This window comes from Castor canadensis, chromosome 5, assembly GCF_047511655.1.
Source record: "Castor canadensis chromosome 5, mCasCan1.hap1v2, whole genome shotgun sequence".
NCBI classification, from domain to species: Eukaryota; Metazoa; Chordata; class Mammalia; order Rodentia; family Castoridae; genus Castor; species Castor canadensis.
The window spans coordinates 155,258,662-155,285,149 of NC_133390.1; the positions used below are offsets into that span (position 1 = coordinate 155,258,662).

Consider the following 26,488-nt stretch of genomic DNA (forward strand, 5'->3'; position numbering starts at 1 on the left):
CTCTGCCCATCCTAGCAGGAGGTCCAGGACAGTTTGTACCCTAACAGGTGATGTAACCTTTGATCACTTGATTAATTGTGGCCTCTGCCCTGTTTTTCCACTGCAAAGCCATGCTCTTTCCCTTTGCTGTGATTGCATCTTGGTGGGGAGACACTTTAGGACTCTGTAAATATCCTACCACACCACAACAAATTTCCACACCGTGAGTTTAGTTTTAGCATCTAGGAATGATTTTGTTTTTGAAACAGGGTGTCACTATGTTGCCCAGGCTGACCTCAAACTCCTAGGCTCAAGGTGTCCTCCTGCCTCTGCCTCCTGAGTAGCTGGTACTACAGGTACCATGTCCATTCACAGCTATGTACGTCAGTGTGCATCCATCAGGCCTATTTTTATTCAGTGGGTTAGCATCTGTAACTGTTGTCATTTTGGTGTTCCATTTGTCCCAGATTTGACCAGCAGAAGCCCTTCAGGTTAACTCCACACTCTTCTGACACGTCCCCTCATTGCTCAAGCTCTTCCTTACCTTACAGCACAACCGCCTTACTTTATGGCCCATGAGATATCTCATGTACTAAGGCATCAAGTACCCTGTCCCTAACCTGCTGAAGTCCCCAACTCAGCCTTTCAGTGCCTTTTAGGGGAGGTTGTTATTCAAAAGCCAAGATTTGGGTTCACATGATATGAGGTATACTCATTCTTGCTCATGGGCCCTCTTTGTGGATGTAACTGGGCCTACACAGATGCATAATACACATTACTATGTTTTGGGGGGTAGGCTGAGCATGCACCAATGGGAGGCTTGGTCTCCAGGGTAACAGTATTAAGTGCAGCACAACCTTTAAGAGGTGGCGGGGGGGGGGTGTTAGCAGGAGGTCCTTAGGTCATGGGAGTCCTCTTAGAGGGTTGTTGTATGTCTGGCCCCTCCTATCCTCTCTAGCTTCTTGTTTGTGATGTGTTCACTTTCACCTGTACCCACTCCCACCACGATCTGCCTCCATCCACTGCCCTCACCAGAGCCCAAACCAATGGGGTTGCCTGACCTTGGACTCTGAACCTCCAAAATTATGAGCTAAATAAACCTTTTCTTCATAAGTAGCCTGTGTCTGGTGTTTTGTTATAGTAAGAAAGGCCACACTAGACTGGGGTCACACAGCCAGCCCAGGGCCAAGACTTAATTTCTACCCAGGAAATCCAGAGTCAGACTCTTTCCTCCTGCCACCACTGACCACCACACAGCTCACGGTCTTCCAGCCCCACAGGGACCCTTCATCTGATCCCATCCACTTTCTTGGTCTCGTCCACATCCCCCCCGAGCCTCACCCCCAGCCTTGCCCCCCACTCGCAGCCAGCACAGGACAAGATGAGGGAGAGGAGCTGTCATTTCCATACAGCTGTCCCCAGGAGCCAGGCCCTGCGCAATCCCCCCCTTTTCCATGAAAAGGCTGAATTGTCTTGGCCGTTTGGGGGGCACCTCTCGGCCCAGGCCGTGCTGCCTGGGCAGGGACTGGCGAGGCCATTATCTCACATTATCTCACTCCTCTGCTCCTGAAAAGAACCAGTGACTGCTCGCCCCCCTCAGCCCTCCCCTGCCTGTTGTCTTTTACACTTAATTACCTCACTCATTACCCCACGCCTGCAGAGGCCGGACCACAACTGGGGCGTGAGTAATCCCCACATCGTTCACCCAGCCAGCCGGCCGACCGGCCAGCAAGGAGCAAATTGCCCACACAGCCCATAAATAAAGGAACAGGGCCATCTCAGCCTTCCTAGCAGAAGGGCCTTGTGGTCCTCATGGCAGCCACTGGCCCCAGCTTCCTGTTGGCCTTTGCCAGTCCTGGTGGTATGGTCTCCACCACCCCCACCCCTGTCGGTGAGCTTGAACTTCCCCAAGCCACTGAAGTCACAATTCAATGCCCATGAGACAGATGGGGCAGAAAGGTCCGGAATCTCTTCTTCATGGCCACTGGGCATGATCCAAGCATGACTTTCAGGGGCCAGCCTGATCCCTGGCCATCTCCCAGCTCTTCCTTCCTCTGTATGGGACGCTTTGTTCTCCTTTGTCCCACTCCTTCCCACATGCTGTTCCAGCTTCCTAAATGCTCTTCTTTAGGGTTCTAGGGCTACTTAGTTCCTATGCATTCAAGAGGTTGCGTCCTCCAGGGAGCCTTCCCTGATCCCTCTGGGCTGGGTTCAGGGCTTCACGTACCAACCTGCTTCAGAGCATTAAGCCTGCCCACTGTCATTGTCTGTCTGCTTGTCTCTCGAAGAAAGGACTGTCTTCACACATCTCCCTTTGCTAGTGTTGAACCCATGTCCTGGTAAGCTGTGAGGCCATTTACTAGGTACTAAACAAATGCAGGATAGAGAAGGAATGGAGAGTGAGTGGGTGAACCAGGTGGGGTTAGAAGGCTGCCGGCTGGTGGGCTGGATGTGTTAGCATGGGAGTCAGAGGCTCCTTGTCCCAGTTTCATGGACCTCCTTCCCCTGTGCTGTAGCCAGGGCCTCTGAGTTCAGAAGGATGTTGACTTGAAACCTCTCTAGGTCAAAATTGCCTTTAGTCACCAGCAGGCCAGCCCAGTTCCTTCTCTCTTGTCACCTGGAGAGCACCAACCTTCCCCCATTGCGGGAGATGGTCTTCCCTTGACCCCAGAAGCTCTGCCCCCTCTGCCACCTCCCTCATCATCTCAGGGCTGGCTGTGCAAGTGACCTCTCCTGGTCTGGAGGATGTCACCATGTGCTCCTGTTCTCTCCCAGATCCAGGATGAGAAACTTGGAAAGGTGGCAGGTAGCAGGGAGGGAGCCCCTCAACCTAATAGGCCTGAGTCCTGAGCTCTGAGCCTTTGAAGTGAGGAGTCAGGGGTCCCTCTGACATCCAGTAAAGCTTATGCATCCTTTCTCCGAGTAAAGGAATAAACTACACTAGATAATGTTGCAAAGGAAACAAAATGTATTGAAAGAGTCATGACAATATTAAAACCATATTTGCATTAGATTAATACATCTGCTTCTTTATTTCATTTTCTAACACACGACTTAGCAAATAACCATGTCACTTCTAAGTCATGATGAACATAAATCGTATTTCAAAATGTCTGTAATGGGACTGGAGCACATCTGTGATTTCTGTCGGTGATAAAATCATAGGTCCTGTTTCCATCACTGTGGTCTGTTGCCTACTTTCAAAATCAAAGGAATGATTAGAGGGCAGTGAAATTAAAGATGTAGTATTTTTCCTATCCAAATTCCAGCTTTGAAGAACCTGTGATCTAAAAAAAAAAAAAAAACAAATACAGCTAGGCATGGTGGTCCATGTCTGTAATCCAGGCTACTTGGGAGGCTGAGGTAGAAGGATCTCAAGTTGGAGGCCAGACTGGGCTGCATAATGAGACCCTGTTTCCCCCCCCCCCGCCAAAAAAAGGACAGGACGAAGTGAGGCATGGTGGTGCACACCTGTAGTCCCAGCTACCAGGGAGGTGGAGGTAGGAGGACCAGGGCCCAAAGCCAGTCCCAGGCAAAAGCTGAAGACCCTATCTGAAAAATAAAGTAATACAAAAGCGCTGGGGGCATGACTCAAGTGGTAGAGGATCTGCCTAATAAGCACAAGGTCCTGAGTTCAAACCCCAATACAACCAAAAAACAAAAAAGGAAATAACAAATAAACCACACTAGAATTTCCCTTCCTGTATCTTGGCAGACATTGTGAATCAATTTACTGCACTCTTTCTCACTGAGTCCACACTCCGTTCCAGAATCTATCTGACACTCCATTCCAGGCAACTGCTACCAGTCAATTGAGATTGTGCTCTTGAACTGAAATTTGTCTTTTCTGGGGGTAGGTGAGGGGGGCAAGGCCATGTCAGAATGAGATTAAGTGTAAGGGTAGTAAAATGAGGTTTAGCTACAACGCAGAGGCCATAACAACAAAACATTTTCCAGTAGCTTAATGCATGCCATCAGGGGAAACAAAAACAAGCTTATGAACTGTCCAATCATGTAATTAGAAGGGAGGTGACATTTCCTTTCTGTTCAGACCCACACATCTATTCCTGGGGGTTTTGTGTTCAGTTGTGTGCCCCACACTTTCAGAACATCGGCCAACTGGAGCATGGCCCAGGGACTCAACCAGGACAGGCAGATGGGTGAGAACTCTGTCCCAAGCCTCTTATTTGTTCCCACTGTGAACAAGTACCAAGACTTCCCTTTGAGCAGCACTGTGCAAGGAGCTGGGGACTCAAATGTAAGCAGCCCTGGGTCCTGCCCTTGGGGTAAGGACAAAGGGCTGAGAAACAGGGCTCTGCATATCCCCAAGGGGGCATCTGAGCCAGAAGGATGGAGTCTGTGGACCGAGAGGTTCCAGCTCACTAGGAAGAAAGCATTACTGGGGTTTCCAGACAATGGCATGGATGTCAAATCTCCCAGGACTCATGGGCACAAACGTGTTTGAGGGACCTCTAAGAGGGCCAGGAGCCAGGGAAATAAGCCCCAAATCAAGCTGGAGCCCCGGCCGAGAGAGATACTGTGGTAATACCATGGGTCCCAGAGCAGACCTCAGGCTGCTCACGCCAAAGCTGGACACTGACACCAGTGCCTTTGTGTCCACTGGACACTTAACATAGCAGGCACCACACTCCAGTCAGAATGGTGCAGGCTAGCCAGTGACCTGACTGTCCCCTGGCACAGAGAAGGCTAAGAAGTGTTGACTCCATAAGTGGGAGTCAGAGGCCCATAAGACAAGGATATGGCAAGGTCACCTGCTCACTCCAGCCACCAAGGATCAGGTGCTTGTGGTGTAGCCAGTTCTACACCCAGGCCTTATGTGGATCATCTCTGAATTTTTCTGGCACTTCTGAGTGCTTGCTGTGCCTCTCAATCCCATTTCACAGATGGGGAAAGTGAGTCTTGGGGAGATTAAGTCATTTGCCTTGTGTTGTGGCCAACATGGGTAGGGGAGGGATTGATCCACTTTGCAACTAACCCAGGTCCCAGGGCTCCAGGCACTACCAGCCCTGAGGTCTCTGGGACTCCAAATTGCATCTGCCACAGTAAGGTTACAACAGATGCCCCAGTCTCAGCCAGGCACTTAATGCACTCTGGCCCTGACACTAAAGTCACCTCCTCAGAGAGGCCCTCCCTGATTACTGCATCTAAAACAGCCTCCCCCCATCTATCTTGGTCTCATGTCACGTGTCTTCCTGGTGCTCTTTATAATAAGACATGGGCAGGGCATGTCACCTACCATTGGCTCAGCAGGACACAAGCTTCATGAGAACAGATCTTTGTCTTATTCACGGCTGTGTCTCCAGTCCTTAGCACAGTGACTGGCACAGAGAAGGTGCTCAGTAAATATCTGCAGACATGGCTGTGAGTCCTTAGGTAATTTCTCAACCTCTGCACCCTGCATTCCCCTTTATAAAACAGGGATAGCCATAGTATCTATGTGCAAATGTGTGAGGATTCCATGAGTCCGTGTGGTGCCATGGCCAAGTGAAACATTTTTTTGGTGGTGGTATTGGGGTTTGAACTCAGGCCCTTGTGCTTGTTAAGCAAATGCTCTACCACTTGAGCCATACCTCCAGCCCAAAGCAGATGTTTTAATGAGCACCTATTGTGTGCTCAGCTTGCATGGGACACCTGAACGCGCTAAAGAGTTCACAATCTACATAGAGTCCTAGTGGAATGTCACTGAAGAGTCAGGAGCCAGAGAGGGGAGAAGCTCCTTGGGACTGGAAGGCCCAAGAGGTCAACTCTGAGAGGGTGGACTTGACATTAACAATGGCTGCCATTTTTGAGCACTGATGTGTGCAAGCACCTCTCACCTCCACTTGCCCTGCAGGTGACATTAGCATAAACGACTTTGTCTGAGAGTCAAAGAAACTGAGGGCCAAAAAGGAACAGTAAGTTGCCCAAGGTAGATAACTTGTTAGTAGGTAACAGGGCATTATTTGAACCCAGACCACCCATGCAAGTAACCCCTGTGCAGTGGAGGAGAAGGAGGGCATGGGGGGCACAGGTATGTCATTTTAAGAGTCCATCCCCCCAACAAGTCTGGGGTCACGCACAGGTCAATATTGGTAGCCCCCTGCCTCCAAGCACAAGGGCCACGGTCTGTGTTTCCCCAGAAGCCGACAGGTCCCAGCTGGTGCGCGAGCAGAGGCAGAGTGCAGGAGGCAAGAACTGGTGCTGAGAGGGGCTGACTCCTCTGTGCCAGGAGTCCTAAGAGCCCGGAAATGCAGACTCTGCAGCTCCGACAGCCGCCTCCACATCTGCCAGGGACGGTTCTGAGCTCGGCTGGTGGGAAAGAGAGGAAGGCAGGAGAGGCCTCCATGAGGTGAGAGATCCTGGCAGGGAGCCTGGATGGACCAGGAAGGCACTCCCCTGTCCCATGCCTCAGTTTCCCCAACCATCAAGTGGGGGTGGGAGGGGATGTTGCTGACATCTCCAAGGCTGCTCAGATCCACTTCCCCCTTGCAGGCTGTCCTCCAAGTGTCATGGAGCCTCCTGTGTGGGAGCTACCAATGGCCTCAGTGTACAGAGCTGAAATAAAGGCACAAAGCTTCTGTGCAAATTCTTACAGCTTGAAGAGGCAGCACTGGGGCTAAATCCTGGCTTGGGGTGACAGGCCTGAACCATTGCTCTTGCTTGAATGTGCAGTTCTTACGGAGCAGCCTTTAAGCCACTCTACACCCAATATGGACCTGTCCCAAGTCTCCTGGGTCTGCTGGAGGCCTACGACCAGACTGTGCCAGCCAGAACCCTCCCTCCAGAGGTTTCAGGGAGCTGCCTAACATGTGACCTTGTCAGAACGAGAATGTCTCCACCTTGGAAGGAAAGACGCTTTAATGGGGGACATCAATGTCTGACAGTCAGGACAGGCACAGCATTATCCAGCAAAGCAGAGGTGTCTTGAGAGCCCACAGGCAACCTGCCCCTGGCTACAGGAGACCCAGGGGAGTGAGTGGAGGTCATGGGAGGTTCTCATTCCTTCTGTTATCATTCATTCACTGATCACGTATTGCTCACCCAGCACAGGGTAGGTGACAATGAACGGAGCAGATCTGTGCCAGGGCTCAAGGAGCCTTCGGCCTTGGAGTGCTCTCTCCTACCTGCCCAGCATCAGCACCTTCAAGCCTTTGTGGTTTAAGGCCATGGCTTTGCAGCCACACAGCCTAATTTGAGTCCTAACACCACTGAGTCGTGGCTGAGTCTCCTTGAGCAAGTCACTTTGCCTCTCTGAGCCTTGGTTCCTTCATCTGTAAAGTGGAGGATGATTCAGTAAAGTGATTTACACAGAGGGTTGGACTTGGCTCCTGGCCCATGGTAGGTGCTTGGTACATGTCAGCTAGCACTGTTATTCACTAAGACTGTGAAACATGCTCCTTCTTTCACCACTTATCACCTGGGCCCAGCTAGATCTTGGGGTCAGACATGGGAGGGAAAAGAGGGTTAACTAGTCAGGAAGGAGAGGAAAGAAAGCTTTGGGTAATGGAACAGCATATGCAAAGGTCTTGAGGTGGGAGGCTTTGAGGGAGGAGAGTAGACCATTCAAGAGTCTTGTCAAGAGGGTTGGGGTCACGCCCCCAACCACCTTGTCAGCTCCTTCCTGAGGTCTGTGGAGACTGAGAGGACCTAAGCCAATAAGGAATGAAAACGCAAATGTCCCCAGAAATCCCTGCCAGGGTCTTCATAGCTGGAGAGGAGGCAATGAGGACAGGTGAGGGCACAGCTGTGGGGCAGACTCCCTGGGGGAACTCATGGCTCATCACCATGTACAGGCTGTGAAACCTAAGGCAACCTCTCTGGGCTCAGTTGTCCCCTCTGTAAAATGGGACAGCAAAAACTGTCTGCCTCAAAAGGTGAATGTGAGGATTCAGTCACTTTTGCAAAGTGCAAAAAGAAAAATCTACCTGGCACATGGCCCAGAACTCCATGTTCATTAAATGAATAAAGGAAAACATGGTACCACAGTAAGGTGCTAAACAACCCCCCTCTGGACTGCACCACTGAGACCCTCCAGCTGTGGCCCCTTCACCATCTGCCTATGTCCAGCAGGGGCCATGGTTTTCCAGGATAGAGGACAGCCCCTGCACCCTTGCCCAGTGACTGAACACTGCTAGGACCTAGGGCTTGGCCACTGTGTCCCATGTGAGACTCCTCTACAGGAAGTCTTTCACTGGAGCCCCTATCAGGTTGACCAAGACCTCCTTTGAGCTGCACCAACCAGAAACATTCTTCCCTGTCTTCCTTCTTTCCTCTTCCTCGGCCTTTCTGGCGTCAGCCCTCACCCCCACAGAGGTCCTCCTAGACCTTTGTTCACAGGTGACATCCCAACACATCTCTGCTGCCCCCTCCAGTCTCACAGCTGCTTCCCTGGAGGACTAGAGTGATATGAGCAAGAACACAGTATCTATCAAATTTTAGCAGCCTCACCACACCATCAGGCAAGCCGGTTCCAAGAACCTGGGTGTCCAGGGCTGTGAAACACCTCCCAGTCCATCCTTCTCCTCCCCTTTCCTTGGGCTGAGGCTCTCGGGCTCAGGGTCTGGATGAATGCACTGGAGAGACAGGGCGGAGTAAGTAGAGCTTCCCGGAGAGAGCACCCCATCAGTGTGGGGCGGAAGCCTTTGTGGCCACTCTCCTCCTTGGAATCCTTACAGAATTCCATTATCAGCTCTGGACAGCATCTCAGGGACCATCTTGTCTGGTCCCCATTGGACACATAAGTAGGCTGGGGCCTGAAGGAAGTGGAGGGAGCAGAGCCAGGGCAGGGACAAAGCTCCTGACCCCCGGGGCAGTGCTCCTTCCTGACCCTAGAGTGTTGCCTGCAAATCCCACAATGCCTAATCCTTATTGCAGATGTGCCAGGTGAGACCCAGGGAGGCTCCACCAGCCACTTAGGTCACACAGCTCGAGACTCACATCCAGACCCTGGTCGCTGCCCTCCTTCCTGATGGGGGCAGGGCAGGGTTGGTACGGAAGCCTGTAGCCCCCAGCAGCTAGATCCATTATGCCAAGCCTAGGGCTTCTGAGAGTCAGGTGGTAGCCACATAGACATGGGACCCTCCCTAGGTCCTCTGCACACAGACCACCAGGCCTTAAGCCAGCTGTTCACCCTGGGCCAATAATAGAGCCTTCTCCCATGAGGCTTTGCAGAGGCTTAGCAGAGTGCAGGTATGTAAATAGCAACAGTCAGCATTTATCAAGTCCTGTGACTATGTGCTGGGTGCTCTTCTAAGCACTTTACAGGTACATTGTCACTTAACTGTAACTGCAACCTTGTGAGACAGGTGCTGTTGATTTCCCCCATTTTATAGATGAGAAAACGGAGGCACAGAGAACCACTCAGCAAAGAAATGGTTGGGCAGGAAACTGAACTTGTAATAAATGGACTCAAAACCCCTGGCTGTAAAGTCCCAGGCAAAGCTGGCTTCTCCTAAGGATGGGTGCTCAGCACGGGGGTTACTCAGTCACGTGCTGCTGATAGAATAATAAGTGTTGTTGGGACTGGGGACATAGCTGGAGTAGCAGTGCACCTGCCTAACAAGTGCGAGGCCCTGAGTTCAAACCCCAGTACCGTCCTCTGAAAAAATAAGTGTTGTTTAGGGAGTTTGCCACTGGCAATGCTTCCTTCTCCAAGTCAGAAGGAAGAATGATGATATCGTGACATGTTTTACTACACTTCTCATTTCTTGTCTTTGGAAGTAAACAGATAAGACAGCAAGTGCTCAAGAGAAGTATCTGTTGAACTGAAATATTTTATGGTCCTTTTGGAAAATACAAAAAGAAAAGAGAAGCCCCTCTCCCCACCTATTCCCACCAGCCTCCTTTCACTTTTCTACATGTCTATTTTGATTTTGATTCATAGTTGCAAATATGCTATGAGACATTTTTGGATTTTTTATCCTTCAATTAACATAATTCCATGAGCTAGTCCCTGTCTGACTTTTTTTTATATGTGGGACTGGGGATTGAACCCAGGGCCTCGAGCATACTAAGCAAGTGCTCTTCCATTTAAGCCAGACCCTCAATCCCTTTGGTGTTTTTGTTTTTGAGATAGGGACTTGCTGCCTTTCCCCTGGGCTGGCTTAGAACTCCAGTTCTTCTGTCTCCACCTCCTGAGTAGCTAGGATTACAGGTGTGAACTACCACACTTAGCTCCCCCCATATGATAATTTTTAATGGTTGCAGAATTTCCATTGTCTCCTTCACAACTCTCTCCCCACTTTGCCCAGGTTATTCTAACTTCTGATGCTGCTGTAAATACCCTTGGGAATAGTATACTGCCCTTATTTGATGCCACTTGAAGAAATCAATTCCCAACAGTGGACTTTCTGAACCAGTAAGTTGGTATTGGGAGAGGCTCAGGGGACAACAGACCCTTCTTAATGTCCTAGTGGTGAAATTATGCTGGCCCTAGTGTATTTCATCCTCAACCCAAAGACAGTCTTCAACCTCAGCTCCTGGGTGGAAGTTTTCTTCTGAACCATTAAAGGGGCCCACAATGCCTTCCAAGAGAGGTCAAGGACCTGGGATCTATCCTCAACTTGGCACTTGTGGGCTGCAGGGCCTTAGATACTTCTGAGAGGTCTTCTCTCATCAGGTGGAGTAGGTCTATGGTTTGCCCAGTGAGAATTCAGCCACAGCCCTGTCCCATAAGTCACTGTGGACCCTGAGTGCCTCACTACGTTCTCTGGGCTCAGTTCTGCCACCTCTAAGCAGGTGGATAGAGCAATGGGAACAGAGGTGAGCTCACTGGCCCCCTTTTCTTATTGAACCCAGTGACTCTTAGAGGATGGAGAGCCAATGACCCAGCACAGACCCAGAAATATAGCTACACTGTGAAAAATGGTTCAAAACCGAGCAGACAACTTTTGCTATTCAAGCAGCAAAAAATTATCCTCCAACTAATAGAACTACTTAGTTATAGTTGCAGACTATAGTTGCAGGTTGAATCTACCACTGCACTCATTCATTCATTCATTTACTCATCCATCCATCCATCCAGGGTTTATTGGGCACCCTCTGGGTTCTGGCCCTGCCAACTTCTTTTCCTCATCTCCTTCTACTTTCTGCTGTTCCATAAGCAGCCCAAATTTACCCCTGCCTCAGGGCCTTTGAATGTGTAAAGCCTCTGCCTGGAGCACTCTTTCCTTGGCTTCTCCTTGGCTGGATTGAGTGTCATCTCTCCCAGGAAACTGGTCACCCTGTCTAAAGACCCCAACACCCCCCCCTCCATCATCTAACCCTGTGTTGTGACCCTCAAAGCATGAACCAACTCTTTGAAAGATATTGACTTAGGTGTTTTCTGTTTAGTGTTCCTTGGATATGAGCCCCATGACAGCAGAGACCAGGGGTGCCCAGTTCACAACTTATTCCACAGTGCCCCACAAAGATGAGAGATGAATGTTGGGATGACACAGATGTAATTATATAGAGGAAATCTAGGTGTCTTGGGCACCTGCTCTATGCTAGTCACCATCTCCAGCCCTTTAGAAGTAGCTCTTGACAATCTTTGAGGTAGCGACAAGTATTATTCTCATTTTATAAATGGGGAAACTAAGGCACAGAGCAGTTGAGCAACTTGCCCAAGGTTCCATGGCTCACAGGAAGGAGAGCTGGGAGCTTAGAGCCCCTTATGCACAGTGTTTAGAGTGTGTTGGGCCTTACAGGGGACAAAGTCCTTGTCTAGTGGACTAATGGGAAAGATGGCTTGGTCTACAAAGAATCTGGGGACACCTCTGGAGGAAGCAATGTCTCAGCTAAGTCCTAAGGACAGGTTGGAGTTCCCTGGCATGAATGGAGAGAGAGATGCTCTGTACAAAGGCCAAGAGGGCAGCAAGCCTGAAAATATAGATGCAGGGTCAGGAGGCTGGAGCACAGAATGCAGACCTGTGCCCTCAGTGACTGAGTGTGAATTTAAAAAATGTCCCTGGGGGCAAAACATGAGGCAGCACTACTATGAAGATGGACAAGGACTTGCAGAGCCTTGACAAGAGCAGGGCCCAAATTTTATTCTGAGACTTCTAAGCCACACTTCCAACAGCACCATAGCCCCTGTCTTAATGGTGCCCAGAGGACAGAAGTCTCTAGAAAATATTGTTGATTGTTGACTCACTGTGTGACCTCAGTCAGCTCCATGACCTCTTTGGATCTTGCACTCCCACCTCGTATTAGAGGACCCATTCACCAAAGGACATACCCACTCCATCAGCTCTGCATCTATCAACAGAATGCCATTGGTCAGGGAGAGCCTGACATCCTGGGAGTCCGATGGTGGGACTTGCACACTGGCCATCTCACACTTGCTGAAACCCGCCCACCACCCAGGGACTTTGCCCAGCAGCCTCTGGGTAGGGAGCTGAGTTCTCCTGCTCTTGGGTCCTGCCAAGACATGGGGGCTCCCCCAGGTTTAGGCCAGATTGTGGGAGGGGGGCTGCTCAGATCCTTCCAGAGACAAAGGAGCTGACCTGCAAAGAGTTCCAGCAGGAACCCCGCTCCCCCTCCCTTCCCCCCTCTCCCTTCCCAGTCCACGTGTCTCTATTGTCTGCTCCCCGCTTCAGGGAAAGACACAGCCTCGGATGTGTCAAAACCACCACCCACCCCAGCAGCAGGGAAATTAATTACTGGACGGTTTTCACTTCCTCTTGCAGCGCTTGCCTGAGCTAGGCACCGGAACAGGACAGCTCAGGCCGGCATCGGCATGGGGGACTTGCTCCCCCCACCAGTTCTGGGAGAAGAAAGTTGAACCCCAAACCCAATAGGGGGCTCCAGCAGGAGTCCAGGCTGGGGTGGGGGTAACTTCCTGTAGTTAAAGCTGGGCATCCACACTGGCCACTTCAGAATTGGGGCAGAGGAAGAGGACTTCAGGCATAGGGTGGTCGCTGATGGGCTCACTCTTTTCTGTGCATTCCCTTCCCTATGTCCCCATGTGCCTGTACCCCACCAGCACGGGACTGCTTTCCCTCCACTCCCCGTGGCTTCTCCCTCTAGTTTGCACTTTTCTTTCCCTTTCTTTGCATCCCCAGGGGGTTTCCTTTTTGTGTGTCTGGATTTCTCTTTTCCTCCTACGGGGCGGGCGCCAGAGTGTGTGTTGCTACTTTCTCCATCCCTGTCTTTCTTCTCTCTGTTTCTCTTGTGTCTTTTTGTTCTTATCTTGGTCTCCCTGTTTCTATTTCTACCTTTTTCATCGTGTTTCTCTCTCTCTCTCTCTCTCTCTCTCTCTCTCTCTCTCTCTCTCTCTCTCTCTCTCTCTCTCTCACACACACACACACACACACACACACACACACACTCACTCCCCCTTCTCCATCTCTCTATCTCTGCGCCTTTCTCGCTCTCACTTTCTCCCCTCCTGCCTGCTTGCTGCTCCCTGCGCCTGGCCTGCCCCCACCGCCGTCGGTTCAGGGCAACGAGTGCGGAGCGATTGTCCTGGGGGACATTTGATGGATTAGAGCGCTGAACAGTTCCATTGCTGGGGGACCACCTGATCTCCTCCAGCCTGCGTCCCATATAAAGCCGGCAGCCGGAGTGCTGAGCACAGCTCCAGCGACCGCCTGTCTGTGCGCCGCCGCCGCCAAGCCGGAGCGAGAGCCCGAGCCCGAGCCGGGGCCGCTGCCACCGGTGCCGGCTCCGCGCAGCCGCCCGCCCGCTGGGAGCTGTCCAGTGCTGAAACCCCGCGCGGACAGCCAAACGCTCCCGGCTGGCCGCTTGCTCCCTCCGGGGCCTCACGCAAGTGCCCCCGCCGAGCCCCCCGCCAGTTGCACCATGCCGCGCTCCTTCTTGGTGAAGAAGATCAAAGGGGACGGCTTCCAGTGCAGCGGGGTGCCGGCCCCCACCTACCACCCCTTGGAGACCGCCTACGTGCTGCCTGGAGCCCGGGGCCCTCCCGGGGACAACGGTGAGTGGGACGAGGGGAGGGGAGCTCCGGCCCTCCCCAACTTGGGCCACGAGGAGGGACGCGCACAGCGGGGAACCCCGGGAGGAGATTTCTCTGGCCGCGCGCGCCTCCCCGACTTCCTGAGGGCCGGGCGGGCGGGGCTGGGGCTAGGTCGTACAAAGGGAAAGTCGCAGGGTCGACCCATCCAGCAACCACGCGCCAGCCGGGACTTTGAAAGTTGTGGCCCTACAACGGGGCTGGAGCGAGCCGGCGATGAGAGCAGAGAAAGAGGGAGCCCATGATGGGCTGGTGCTCCCTAGCTAATGAACAAGGCAGTTTAGGGGTCCCCTCGCCCGGGTTGACGGAAACAGGCTGGTTGCCAGAGTGTGCCTCTTGGTGGGAAGGTAACTGGGGCCTGGACTGCCAGTCCTTGGGGAGGTGGGCTTGGCTCCCTAGGGGAAGCTGGGGGCACCCGTCCTCCCTTCGAGCCCACTCCCCCTGGCAATGCCAGACAAGTGCTGTCAGATCCCCTCTCTCAACAACTCTTTTGTTACCCTCAGCCACATGCCTGCCAAAGGCTGGGCCTGTCCTGGGAACTGCAAGGAAGAGGGGCTTTCTGGGAAGGGTTCCCCCAAAGTGGCTTCTAGTCCCCTGTGCTGCCCTCCCTCCCCTTCTTCATCTTCTGCCCCTCTCCAGAGCCAACCCTGCTGCTCTGTGTAAGCTACCTCCTGCCCCACCCCCCACACTCCATTTCTTCTCAGAGCAAGTTCCTGCAGGGACAAGGGCTTGGGGGACAAGAGAGGTCATTCAGGCCCCAAAGGGGGTGACCTCTGGAGGGGAGGAAGAAGAGGAGACTGCTTAGCCCCATCCTCCACCAGGGGGATCACAAAAGGGCTCTCCTCTGATGGCCCCCACCAGGGCAGGAGTCTGGAGAGGAGGAGTCACTTTGGTAGTGAGAGATCTGACATCATGTGTGGCATCAGCTTTGAGGGGTGTGTGTGTGTGTGTGTGTGTGTGTGTGTGTGTGTGTGGTGGAGAGAGAGAGAGGGAATGAGGGAGGGAGGGGGAGAGAGAGACAGAGAGAGAGGAAGAAGAAGAAGAAGAAGAAGAAAGGGCTAAGGATGAAGGGAGAAGCTGAGCTGAGATGGCAAAAGACAGGTGCTTAGAGGGTGGCTGCTTTTGCTTCAGGGACTTGCAAGCACTTCACCTACATTCCATCACTCTGCCAAGCCAGGTAGAGGGAAGTTGCTGGGCAGAGAGTTCTGTGACCTCATCAAGGTCAAAGAAGTTAGGGAATGATCAGGATACAGCTGCAGACCCTCAGCCCCAGGCCTCCTCCAGCAACCCAACAGAGCCTTCTGTTCTGCCCACATGTCCCTTATTCTACTGTCCTCTCTTCTTGACCCCAGGGCCTCTTGGGGTGGGAGACAGAAGCCCAGTCTTATCTGAGTGAAGGCTGACAAGACAGAGGGTAGACCTGAGGCCATGCCAAGCTGGGGAGTATTGCCGGTAGGAATGGAAGGATCTGCAAGCCTGGGGGAGGGGGGGTAAGGGGGTCATCCCTTACAGGACTAACACAAAGCTGCCCTGAGGCCTTCCTGGTCCTGTCCCCAAGCCAGCTAAGGAAACCCAGAGAAACCCAGAGAATTTCCCATGTACAGCCAAAACTGCTGGCTGCTCCTGAGGAGAGAGGCAAGGGAATACCTTGTCTTGAACTCAGTTCAGGGAAGGGCTCCTGAATGAATGGAGGGGAGCAGGGGAGGGCAGTGGGGATACTGTGGAGGTTCTCCAGGTCTGGAGAACCACCCCTATCTTTGTCCCTTTTCCCAGGGGCTCCAGACTCTTCCCAAGAGTCCTTGGCCTCTGGGAAGTCCTAGGGCTGTCTTGATAGCCACATGCCTGGCCTGGAACTTGCAAGGCCTAGGCTTTTGATCTCTGACTTGCTGTGTGACCTTGGGCAAGTGCCTTTCCTTTTCTGGCCCTCAGCCTCCCCACAAGTGAAAGAGTTTGGATGTCATGAACTACGCATCCTTCCAACTTTGACAAGCTCAGCTTCTATGAAGGTCAAGTGTGTTGTGGGAGGCAGGATACAGGCCTGGATAAGGATCTAGCAGAATGCTAGGAGGCCATTGTCAGGGTTTCCCTTGGGGCTCTCTACTCAACATATGCCCGGCCTGAGGTTAGTAATGTTTCTGAGATCAGGCACCTTTCTTGGCTTTGGTCTTTGTGGTGGTCCCACAGGGAAACCGGGCCCTCTGACCTGGTCAATGGCCTGGCAGTGTCTGCTCTGGGTGGTCAGTGCAGGAGACCAAGGGGTAGCCCTTCAAGCCTGGGTATGACTAAGAAACACAAAGTCTGCCTTGTCCTATTTTCAGGGGCCTCTCCCTTACCTGGGGTGTGGCCAGACTGGGCAGTGAGGGCTCCCTCACTCCATAGGTAGGTGGGTAGTCCTAGGGGTCCTCGCAGAATCGCCTGCTCCTAGTGGCCCGTTGTCTCCACTCTGCCGGAAATAACCTTGCTGAGCATTTGAGGGAAGTGTGAAAAATTGCTGAGCCGACGTTTTTCTCTCTCAGCATGTGTAAGTGTGCTGGGTAAACAAGGAGAAAGAGAGGAGGGGGAAATGAGGAGAGGAGAGGGAGGGAGGAGGAGGGAAGAAGAGGGAGGAAGGGAGGGTGATGGGAGGGCCTGGGGCTGGAGACAGTTCCAGTTATTAGAAAGATCCTCTTACAAGCCATCCTGAAGCTCTCACTGCAGTGTCAGGATGAGGCTGGTAGGAGGGGGACTGGCAGCAGGGGGTGGGGGGATTGTAAATGTGAAGGTCAAAGAAAAACAGGCTCCTAACTAATAAGTTGAAGGACCCAAATGAAAGGGGTGGACCCCCAGCTCTGGGAATGGAGAATTCCTGGAGGATTCCTTCTACACACACACACACACATGCGCACACACACGCACACACACACACGCATGCGCACACACACACATGCGCACACACACGCACACACACGCATGCGCGCACACACACATGCACACACACACGCATGCACACACAATGCGCACGCACACACACATATGCGCGCACACGCACACACACGCATGCACACACACACATGCGCGCACGCACACGCATGCACACACACGCATGCACACACACACATATGCGCGCACACACACACACACGCATGCACACTTTGGTACATGCATGCACGCATACACACACGTGGTCTTTTTACTTACTCCTCCCTCCCTTTTCAGCCTTTGCCACCTGGCAGGGCAGATGTACAGCAGGTGTGTCTGGGCTCCACATTGACCCTAAGCCCACAGAACCTCAAAATAGGGAAGGGGTGCCTCCCAAGTGAGAGCTTCCCAAAGAAGGGGACAAGCTCTAAGTCCACTGTCCCCTCCAATAAAATGTCCATTTTTCCTCTCTGCCCCTCTTGCTCCTCCACTGTATTCTGACTCCCTGGAGCCTTCTCTTCCTTTCTTCTCCCCTGGGTGGTTCTGAGCACAGATGCATCTCTCTGTGAGATGCCAACTCACATCCTCCTACCCCCGTCAGAACCTCGTCCTCTGCCCTGGGCTCCATCCAGGGCGATGCTGGGACTCTCAGCCACTCCAGAAAAGGTACTGCTCACTCATCTGCATGCTGGTGGTCTCCATGCACCACCCCCCACCCCCACCCCGTCAAGGGCATCTTCTGGAGTATTCACCTCCCCTCACACTTAACTCTGATCTCCAGCTGAGAGCAGAGCCCCTCCCTCTGCACCCCAGCCCTGTCCTACCCCCCACCCTCTCAAAGTACATCTGACCCAAGCAGATGAGGATCAATGCCAATCCAATAACACAGTAGTCTGCCCTCTGCAGCTACATTAAGCTTCCCCCAGCAGGCGGAGGAAGCTCCTACGCTACCCATGGGCTTATCTAGTTGACCACATTATACCAGCGCCCGCTTCCTCTCCCTGCCTCTGATGGCGCCAGGGAGTCGCTCCAGGCCAGGCCTGGGAGCTCAGCAGAACAGCCTCAGATGCTGCACATCTACCCGCACCTCGGGTACGGGTCCATGGGGGAGCAGAGATGCAAAAGGCCTATCCAAACCCCTCAGCAGAGGAAGCCCAGAGAAGGTCAGGATGGTGCCCAAGAACACACAGCAAGACCATCTGAGACTTCTATAGCCACCACGTCCCCTGGCATCTTGATCTTGGTCCAAATCCAAAGTCCAGGTTATAGATACATCAGAAGGTCTGGGTCCAATGTGGAACTTAGGCCCAAACTCTAGATCCAAGGCCAATGTCTGAGGTTATAGGACCAAGTCTGATATCCAGGACAAATCCATGTTCAAGTTTCAATGACTAGGAACTGATCCAGGTCAAGATTCTGGTCCAGGATCAAGACGCATGTCTAATTTCCAGTCCAATGTCATATCTAGACCCATTCTCAAGCCTGGCTGGTCCAACAGTTAGGTTCACCATTAGCTTCCTGTGTAGCCATGGCTAGTCTTCCCCATACCAGCCTCAGTTTCTCTCTCATGAAATTGAGCAACTGAACATGACCTTTCCACTCTTACTTTCTGGGGACTCAGAAGTCTGGTTTTCCTATTAATTAACAGGGCTCCGTGGGGGTATGGAATAGCAAAGCCCACGTGGCATAGAGTCTCTAAGGCATTGGGCCTCAAAGGAGAGGTAGGAGCCGAGGGGAGTGTCCACACTTTGGATCATCTCAGTTTATTATTCCCAAGTGGGGGCAGGAAAGTACCCAAGTCCTTTATGTCAGCCAGCAACGTATACAGTCCAGAGGCTCCCAGGACACACATTCACATGCGTGTGGGTGCACAACCTCCCCACACACAGAGTAGACAGAGGCAAGATGGCAGGGAGGACTTGCAGCAACCCGCAGAGGCAAAACAAGAGCATCAGTGGTGCAGCCCATCACACCTCCTGGTGGGTGCTTCACCCACATATTCTAGGGGCCCTGCATCCTGGAGGCCCTCAGCAGAGGGAGCAGGCAGAAGGGTGAGATGTTGCTGAAAGAGATGGGATTGCCAGTCTTCTTGGCCTCCTTCCCATCTGTGGGCTCCCCTGGAGTGAACTGGCGGCTGCCAGCCTATGGGTCGGAGTTTTGGAACGGGCCCTTTGACTACACCATTCAAGGGCAGGGAGGGGGCAGGGCAGAAAGCAGAACTGGAGAGGAGGTGGAGCCCTGTGCAGCACACCTGCTTCTAGAAGGAGGCCCACCCAAGAGCCTCCCCAAGGAATCAGGAGGCTGCTCCACCAGCCAGGGCTGGGCAACTGGAAACCTTTAGCCACTCATGCTTGTCTCCGCAATCCCTTGGAAAGTCTTTCCTATCGATTCCTGCAGGACCATGGACCTCCCTGTGGGCCATAGGAATTGGGTCACACAATAGACCAGAATAGAGGGAATTCCAGAAGGCAGGGGAGGTGTGAGGGACTCTGGAATTCTCTAGAAACACCCCTGAACCTAAGTCAGTGGGCATCAGCCCCATATGCTGTAGCCCTGGTCATGTTGGGCCACCCTCATTCTGTCCCCTGCTTCCCTGGACTCAGGGCCCCTCCCCCCATGGGCAGAGGTACCAGCTGCCAGGCCTTCAGAGGAGGTGGGTGTCATTTCTGGTCTAGTGCCCAGGGAGCCGCTAACAAAGATGCTATAATAGGGGGAGGGGGAGGTACCCAGCCCCTTTGCCCAGCTCTGCACACAGACAGGAGAAACTATTTTTATCCTGCTTTGCTGCTGACAGACCTGGCTTTCTGCTCAGCTGGCTGGAGCTGATTCTTGAGGCCCGAGGCCCTGGCACAGCAAGCAGCAGCTCTAAATAGACCCATGCAGCAGCCCCGGTGCCCCCCACCCAGCAGGCGAGCTCTCCGCAGGAACCTGGCCACCTGGGAAACTGGCTCCCACTGTCCCTCTCTTCCTGCCCATCTCGGGAGGTGGGAGGTGGGATTGGGGCAAGAAATTCCCTGGAGGAAACTTGGCACAAGGAAAGTCTGGGAGATGCTAGGGAAGAGAGCCCTGGCCTAGCTCCATTGAGAAAAGGAGGCTACCTGGGCTCTGATGAGAGCTTGTTCTGTGACCCGGGTGGGGGATCAAGGTTCCTCTCCAGGCGTCAGGGTCTGCAGAGGAAGGGCATGGGAGGATGTAGCCTTAAGACTTCAATTCATGTGTATAAAGTAGTTAGCAGGAGGCTTGCATACGGTAAGTGCTCAATAACTGTTAATCTTTACCAGGGTTTTACAAAAACTTATAGGGTGCTGGTGCACTTTCTAGAACAACTTCTCCCTACTTGCCCTCTACCCCACAGACCACCTGAGTAGTCACGGTGTAAGACACTAACTCCCAGGTGGCAGTCTTCCCTCCCCAGCAGGCCCCACACCCTCTGGGGTGTTCCAGAGAGAACACTAGCTTTGTAGGTTTCAAACCTGATGCCCACTTCATTAACCTTGGGCTAGTCCTCCACCCTCACTGGGCCTGTGGCGCAGTGCAGCGCCTGCTCCCCAGGAGGCTGGTTCTGCTGCCAGGCGAGTGGTCACAGCCCCCAGTCTGTGACCCCCACAGCTCCACAGTCAGGCAGTAGCATGTGGAAGTGTCTGCAGAAGACCCAGCTTGTGAATTCTTGTAAATCTCACTTTCCACAACTCCACTGGCACCAGAATTATTTTTTAAAATGAATTCTGGACCTCCAGTCTAAAACATCAAGACTCTGAGGCAGAGAAAGCCAAAACCATTTTCAGGTGGCATGTGCATGCCTCTAATATTTCTGTCCCCTCTCCAGAGCCCTACATGACAGAGGTGACTCTGGTTCCTATCCCTCCAAAAGGGGATTTCAGCCCAGAGAGGCAGCATGACTTGCCCAAGGTCATACAGCTCAGGTCTATGTACAAGGGCCAGGGTGCCAGCCAGGTCTCTTCTCTGTGGGTCCCAGCTCCTTCCTGCCTCTATTGGAACTCAAATAAAAAAGACCTGTCTCCACCTGTCAGCTGAGGGACAGGCACCTCCTATAGTAAACCCAGTGGCAGAGGAAGGCACCCCAAACCTGTCTGGGTTTCACGTATAGGATGACAGCATGATTTACAGTACCTTAAAGGATTTCCAGGGTTGAGGCCCCCAAATCACACAACAGCCTGAGTCACTTATGGGTATCTTATCTCCTACTCTCTGGCAGATTCGGAAGATATCACCAGAAAATGTAGGAATAATAATGACACCAATAACAGTAAAGGCTGAGTGTCTATTGTGTGCCTGGTATTGTACTAGGCACTTTATATGCATTAATTCATCCACTCCTATTATGACATTCCCTCATACAGATGTGGTGGGCAGAGGCTGACTTACTTGCCCACATTGGGGACATCTGTGAATCTGAGGAGAACAGGGCAGAGTTGGAGGAGCAGGAAGTAGAGGGGACAAAAGAGCATCATGCAGTGATGGATTCATCCATGATGCAGAAAGTCTTTAGAGCATCCCAGTCAACTTCTTGTACAAACTGAGCCCTGATTGGTTAAACAACCTGGCCAAGGTCACAAAGGAAGTTAGACCCACCCAATCCTAACATGACCATCAAACTTTCATCCAACACTCCCAATCGATAACAAACTTCACAGCCACTGGCCACCCGGTCGGGGCCTACAATGCCTATCCTGAAGGCACTCCTACGTTCCTCCCTATGCAAATGAGCAGCTGTTGTTTGAATCACCCGTTTCTATAGAAAGAGACTCCACATCAGGATTAAGATGCTGCAGTGCTGTGGTGCTGCTAGCCGCCAGCAGAGGGCACCATGGACAGGGCCCACATTTGAATGAGGGCTGTCTGGTTCCTTGAGCTCCTACTATGCTCAAAAAGTTTTCTCATCAGAACATGAGGGGAAAATGGCACATTCTGAAGAAAGAAACAGAGGCCCAGAGAGGAACAGCAAGATACACAGAGGCAGACACCAAGAAAACTGTAGCATAGAAGTCCATCTGGGAACACTTTCTGTTACTCAGAACAGCTAATGTATATTGTTGATTTACAAAGTGCCAGACAGGGGGGCTGGAATCCTGGCTCAGACTTATCCTCTGCAGAACTGCAGGCATGTTACTTAACTTCCTTGGGCCTTGATGTCCTAGTTGGTAAAATGGTACCATCACAAGGACAGAATGTGTTCACATATGCACACCTCTTCAGGTGGCACCTCATGGGTTGACGCATCTCCATTATTATTCATTATTTGTTTGTCCATGGGTGGACCCTTACTGAAACTGAAGACTCACAGAGAAGTCAAATATTTTGTCCAGGGATATACAGCTACAACCCTGGGGTGTATCTCAGTGGTACAGCACTTGCTTAGTATGCTTGAGGTCCTGGGTTCCATCCCCAGCACCGCAAAAAAGAAAAAGAAACGACCAAGGCCACAGATCTGGGAATGGTAAAGTTAGAACTCAATCCAGGAAGCCTGGCACCAAAGTTATACTTTCAACCAATCATGTCATTCTTCTTTAGTAACCAGAACATGCAAAACACTGGTCCCATGATTAGTTACCCCTCCAAAGGCATTCCCATATGCTCATTTCCAGAAAAAGGACCCAAGGTACAGAGATATGGATGGCTTGCCCAAGGTCACCCAGCTAGAACTGTGTCAGGACATCAAATTGTCCTCCCCCTTCCATGCTCATGCCACATAAGGTGCACCCCTGTCCCCAGAGCAAGTAGAAAGGACTGCCTGGAGTGAAGCTGCCTGGGAAATCCTTATCACACATCCCACAAGTACTTACTGAAGGGCACTTGGGCACCGGCTGGGGCCTTGGTGACTAGAAGTGGGGGCCCAGCCACAACCGTGTCCTCAGGGACCCCTCTGGGTGTAGGGGAGCAATATAGTGGGTTCCAATCCTTGCTCAATCCCATGAGTGAGCACCATCACCACTCTGTACCCCAGTCTCCTAATCTGCAACAAGACTTTTGTGATAACTTAGTGAGAAGATGGAGTGAAGCACTTTGTCCAGAGGCTGGCGCGTATTAAGTGTTCCATCAACGTAGCTAGTCTTACATCAGCAGTAATTATGGAGGAATTATGAAGTAACTATGAAGGAGGGAGTCTGGAAGTGCCCAAGTATCTCACTCAGTCCAAAGCAATGCTCCCTGGACATCTGGAATTTGTGCATCAGGCCTGTTCCTTGCCTGGAGAGCAGGGGACCTGCAGACTAAAGGCATATGGGATGGAGACAGGGTACCAAGAGGTTGGGGACCCCTCCCACTCAGATTTAAAAAGAACCACCACCTCTGACCTCTTGGCCTCTGACCACAGAGTTCCTTGCTATTGGGCCATTCACCTGGAATTGCCAATCACCTATGTGCAGAGGGCCCTGGCCACCTACAGACAGAACAGAGGCAAAAGCAAGGGCACACCCTGGCCTTCAGGGTTGGAGGACAGTCTGTACAGATTTTGCTATATGACCATCCCAAATATCAGACAACAGGCAAAGGTCCGGAGACTGGGTCAGCTAGGCCCTTTGAGGGAATGCATATTGACCAGAGTGGCCAGCCCAGATCTAAACATCACTGGAGCCTGTCTCCAGCCTACAAAGCCCTCTTACACCTGCTCACTTCATGGAAGAGGATGGGGGTGGGGGTTTACAGGTCTCATGGGTCAGATGGAGAGGGTCAAATGGGACTTGCCCCTCCTCAGCTGTGAAACCTCAGCACAGGGCCTAACCGCCATTGTTCTCTGGAATCAAAGGACAATGGAAACAGTTGGTAATTAAGTGCCGGGATGATGTGTTTGCTCAATGTCTGCCAGGAACTCTCTAGGGAGCGAAGCCCTCAGGTCCCTAGGGAAGGTGCTAGGACCAGGAGAGGCCAAGGGAGGCAGAGACAAATGAGGTGGCCTCTGCCCTCCAGAAGCCCCTGTGAAATCCCCAGGGACAGCCCCAGCCTGCTCAGGCACCAATCACTCAAATGAATGACAGAAGGGATTTCTGGTCCAACTGCATCAAGCAGGAGGGGAGGTGGACTCTCACTAGAAGAAAAGCAAAGCAACCTTGGGAGGAATACAAGTTCCCTTTCTGAAGCAGCTATTACCTGTCACACACTTGACCCCTGTCAGTCCTCCAGCAACCCCAGAGGTCCATCTAGCTGGACTGTGATACCTATTCACACACCTGCTGAAAGCCAGGCAGGCTGGGAACACAGACCCAGCCCTGGGGAGTTCAAAGAGTAGTGAGGAAAGCAGACAAATAATCTTCAGCAAAGTTGCTTTTTTAAGCAAGTAAAAAGCGTAATTACAATAGCTAACATTTATATAGCAATTATTGAGTGCTCCCCTCCTCTCAATTTCCTTACAGGTAAAATGCCAACTATAACAGTACCTACTTCCTCTGACAAGTAAATGAGTTATGTGTAAAGCTCCAAGGCACAGCCTGTCATTCACCAAGAGCTTTAACACACTACATGCTTATCAGCAGAACTCCACTAGGTTTTTACAACTACCCTGAGAGGGGCCCAATATCAGTTTCACTTTGAAAATAGGTTTTTAAATGTTTATTGACTTATTTATTTTCATATTATGGGTTTTGTTTTGAGACAGGGTCTGTTTTTTGTTTTTGTTTTTTGGTGGAGGGACAAGGGTCTGTGTTGCTCAGGCTGGCCTTGATCTAATGGGCTCAAGTGATTCCTTAACCTTCCGAGTAGCTGAGAGGAGTGAGCCACGAGTACCAGGTATAAGCTCCATTTTGTAGATAAGAAAATGGAGAGCCACGGACGTAATAGGATTGGAAAGGCAGAATGTTCTTGGGAAAAAGAGAGAATGAGTTTCAGTGTCAGACTTCTCAGGTTTAAATCTTAGCTCCACCACTCACTGCTGTAAGCTCGAATGGACTGAGTGTCAATGCCTCAGTTTCTCCACTTACAAAGGGGTATATTATACCTTCACTGAGTGATTGTGAGCATCTAAGATAGTAATTGCAAAGCCAGAACATCTGTGCTGACCAGGTGTTCCATGGAGTCAGGTGGCAGTTATTCACACAGTGACCCATAGAGGGAGGATTTGGACCCCAAGAAAGAGTTTAAGTGCAGGCCTGCAGCCACCAGCACGGGCAGCCATCGTTTTCCAAAGGCTGCCAACAGGGAAGCTGGGCTGGAGGGCGCGGGCAATGAGCAGTCACGGGAAGCCTCCCTGGATGCCTCCTCCTCACCACCGTCCACTTCTCGCCCCTCCAGGTTATGTCCCGCACTGCCTGCCCCCGAGCAGCTACGATGCGGACCAGAAGCCGGGCCTGGAGCTGGCGCCCGCCGAGCCCGCGTACCAACCGGCGGCGCCCGAGGAGTACAGCGACCCGGAGAGCCCACAGTCGAGCCTGTCGGCGCGCTACTTCCGCGGGGAGGCGGCCGTAACCGACAGCTACTCCATGGACGCCTTCTTCATCTCGGACGGGCGCTCGCGGCGGCGCCGAGGCGGGGGCGGCGGGGATGCGGCGGGCGCGGGGGACGCCGGGAGTGCCGGGGAGCGCGCGGGGCGCGCGGGGGCGCCGGCGGGCGGCGGGCACCGGCACGCGTGCGCCGAGTGCGGCAAGACGTACGCCACGTCGTCGAACCTGAGTCGGCACAAGCAGACGCACCGCAGCCTGGACAGCCAGCTGGCGCGCAAGTGTCCGACGTGCGGCAAGGCGTATGTGTCCATGCCCGCGCTCGCCATGCACGTGCTCACGCACAACCTGCGCCACAAGTGCGGCGTGTGCGGCAAGGCGTTCTCGCGGCCCTGGCTGCTGCAGGGCCACATGCGCTCGCACACAGGCGAGAAGCCGTTCGGCTGCGCGCACTGCGGCAAGGCCTTCGCCGACCGCTCCAATCTGCGCGCGCACATGCAGACGCACTCGGCCTTCAAACACTACCGCTGCCGTCAGTGCGACAAGAGCTTCGCGCTCAAGTCCTACCTCCACAAGCACTGCGAGGCCGCCTGCGTAAAGGGCGCCGAGCCGCCCCCGCCGCCCCCAGCCGGCCCGGCCAGCTGAGCCGCCCGAACCTCGCTCTCTGCGCGCCCCGGGCCCCCACCTGTGACTCCTTCCCATGCCCTTGGGGACCCCCGTCCTGGCCCGGAATGTTCTTCTCCAGCCCCCAAGCCTACAACTCACTTCCCGCACTGTTTGCCCCCGTCTTTGCGCACCCCATCCACAGCATCTTTTCCGGCCACCACTCGGACCTTGACCCCCCTGTCCGCGCCTTCAAGGCTCCCAACTCAGGCACAAGGTCCGCACCTCTCCTGCACCCCAGAGCCGGAAAGTTCTCCTGCCCAGACCCTGTGCCCCTCTCCTAACTTCCACACCTTCCTTCTTAGTTCTCCGCTGAGCCTCTGCCCTTTCATCTGTTGGAGCCCCCAATCTATGGCCCAAACCTACCCTTAACTCCCACGCCTCAGTTTCCCTATCCATACCAGGATGCAGGCTCTTCAGACCACAACCAACCCCACCCATCCCTCAGGCCTCTCTGCTGAGTTCAGCTGAGTGTGTCTGCCTAGGGATTGAATTTTCACCCTTCTTAGTGTCCCCACTCTGTGCCTGATGCCCTCCAGGCTCGGGCCTTAGGTCCAACCTTTCAGTTCACTCCCTCCATCCCTGCATCCCTGCATTCCTCACCCTT

The 26,488-nt window shown here is 52.8% G+C and overlaps 1 protein-coding gene and 1 long non-coding RNA gene across 2 annotated transcripts in view; one reads left to right on the forward strand and one right to left on the reverse strand.

Moving 5' to 3' along the window:
- Positions 1–26,488, reverse strand: part of LOC141423390 (uncharacterized) — an 85,631-nt gene that overhangs the window by 51,202 nt on the left and 7,941 nt on the right. The window lies entirely within an intron of this gene.
- Scrt2 (scratch family transcriptional repressor 2) lies at positions 13,762–25,863 on the forward strand. The gene is made up of 2 exons (XM_074072410.1): positions 13,762–13,894; positions 25,073–25,863. The coding sequence occupies exons 1-2, from the start codon at positions 13,762–13,764 to the stop codon at positions 25,861–25,863; spliced, it is 924 nt and encodes a 307-aa protein (XP_073928511.1).

Coding starts and splice junctions, on each gene's coding strand:
- Scrt2 (XM_074072410.1), top strand. CDS start 13,762: ATGCCGCGCTCCTTCTTGGTGAAGAAGATCAAAGGGGACGGCTTCCAG. Junction 13,895..25,072: donor GGGCCCTCCCGGGGACAACG/GTGAGTGGGACG, acceptor TCGCCCCTCCAG/GTTATGTCCCGCACTGCCTG.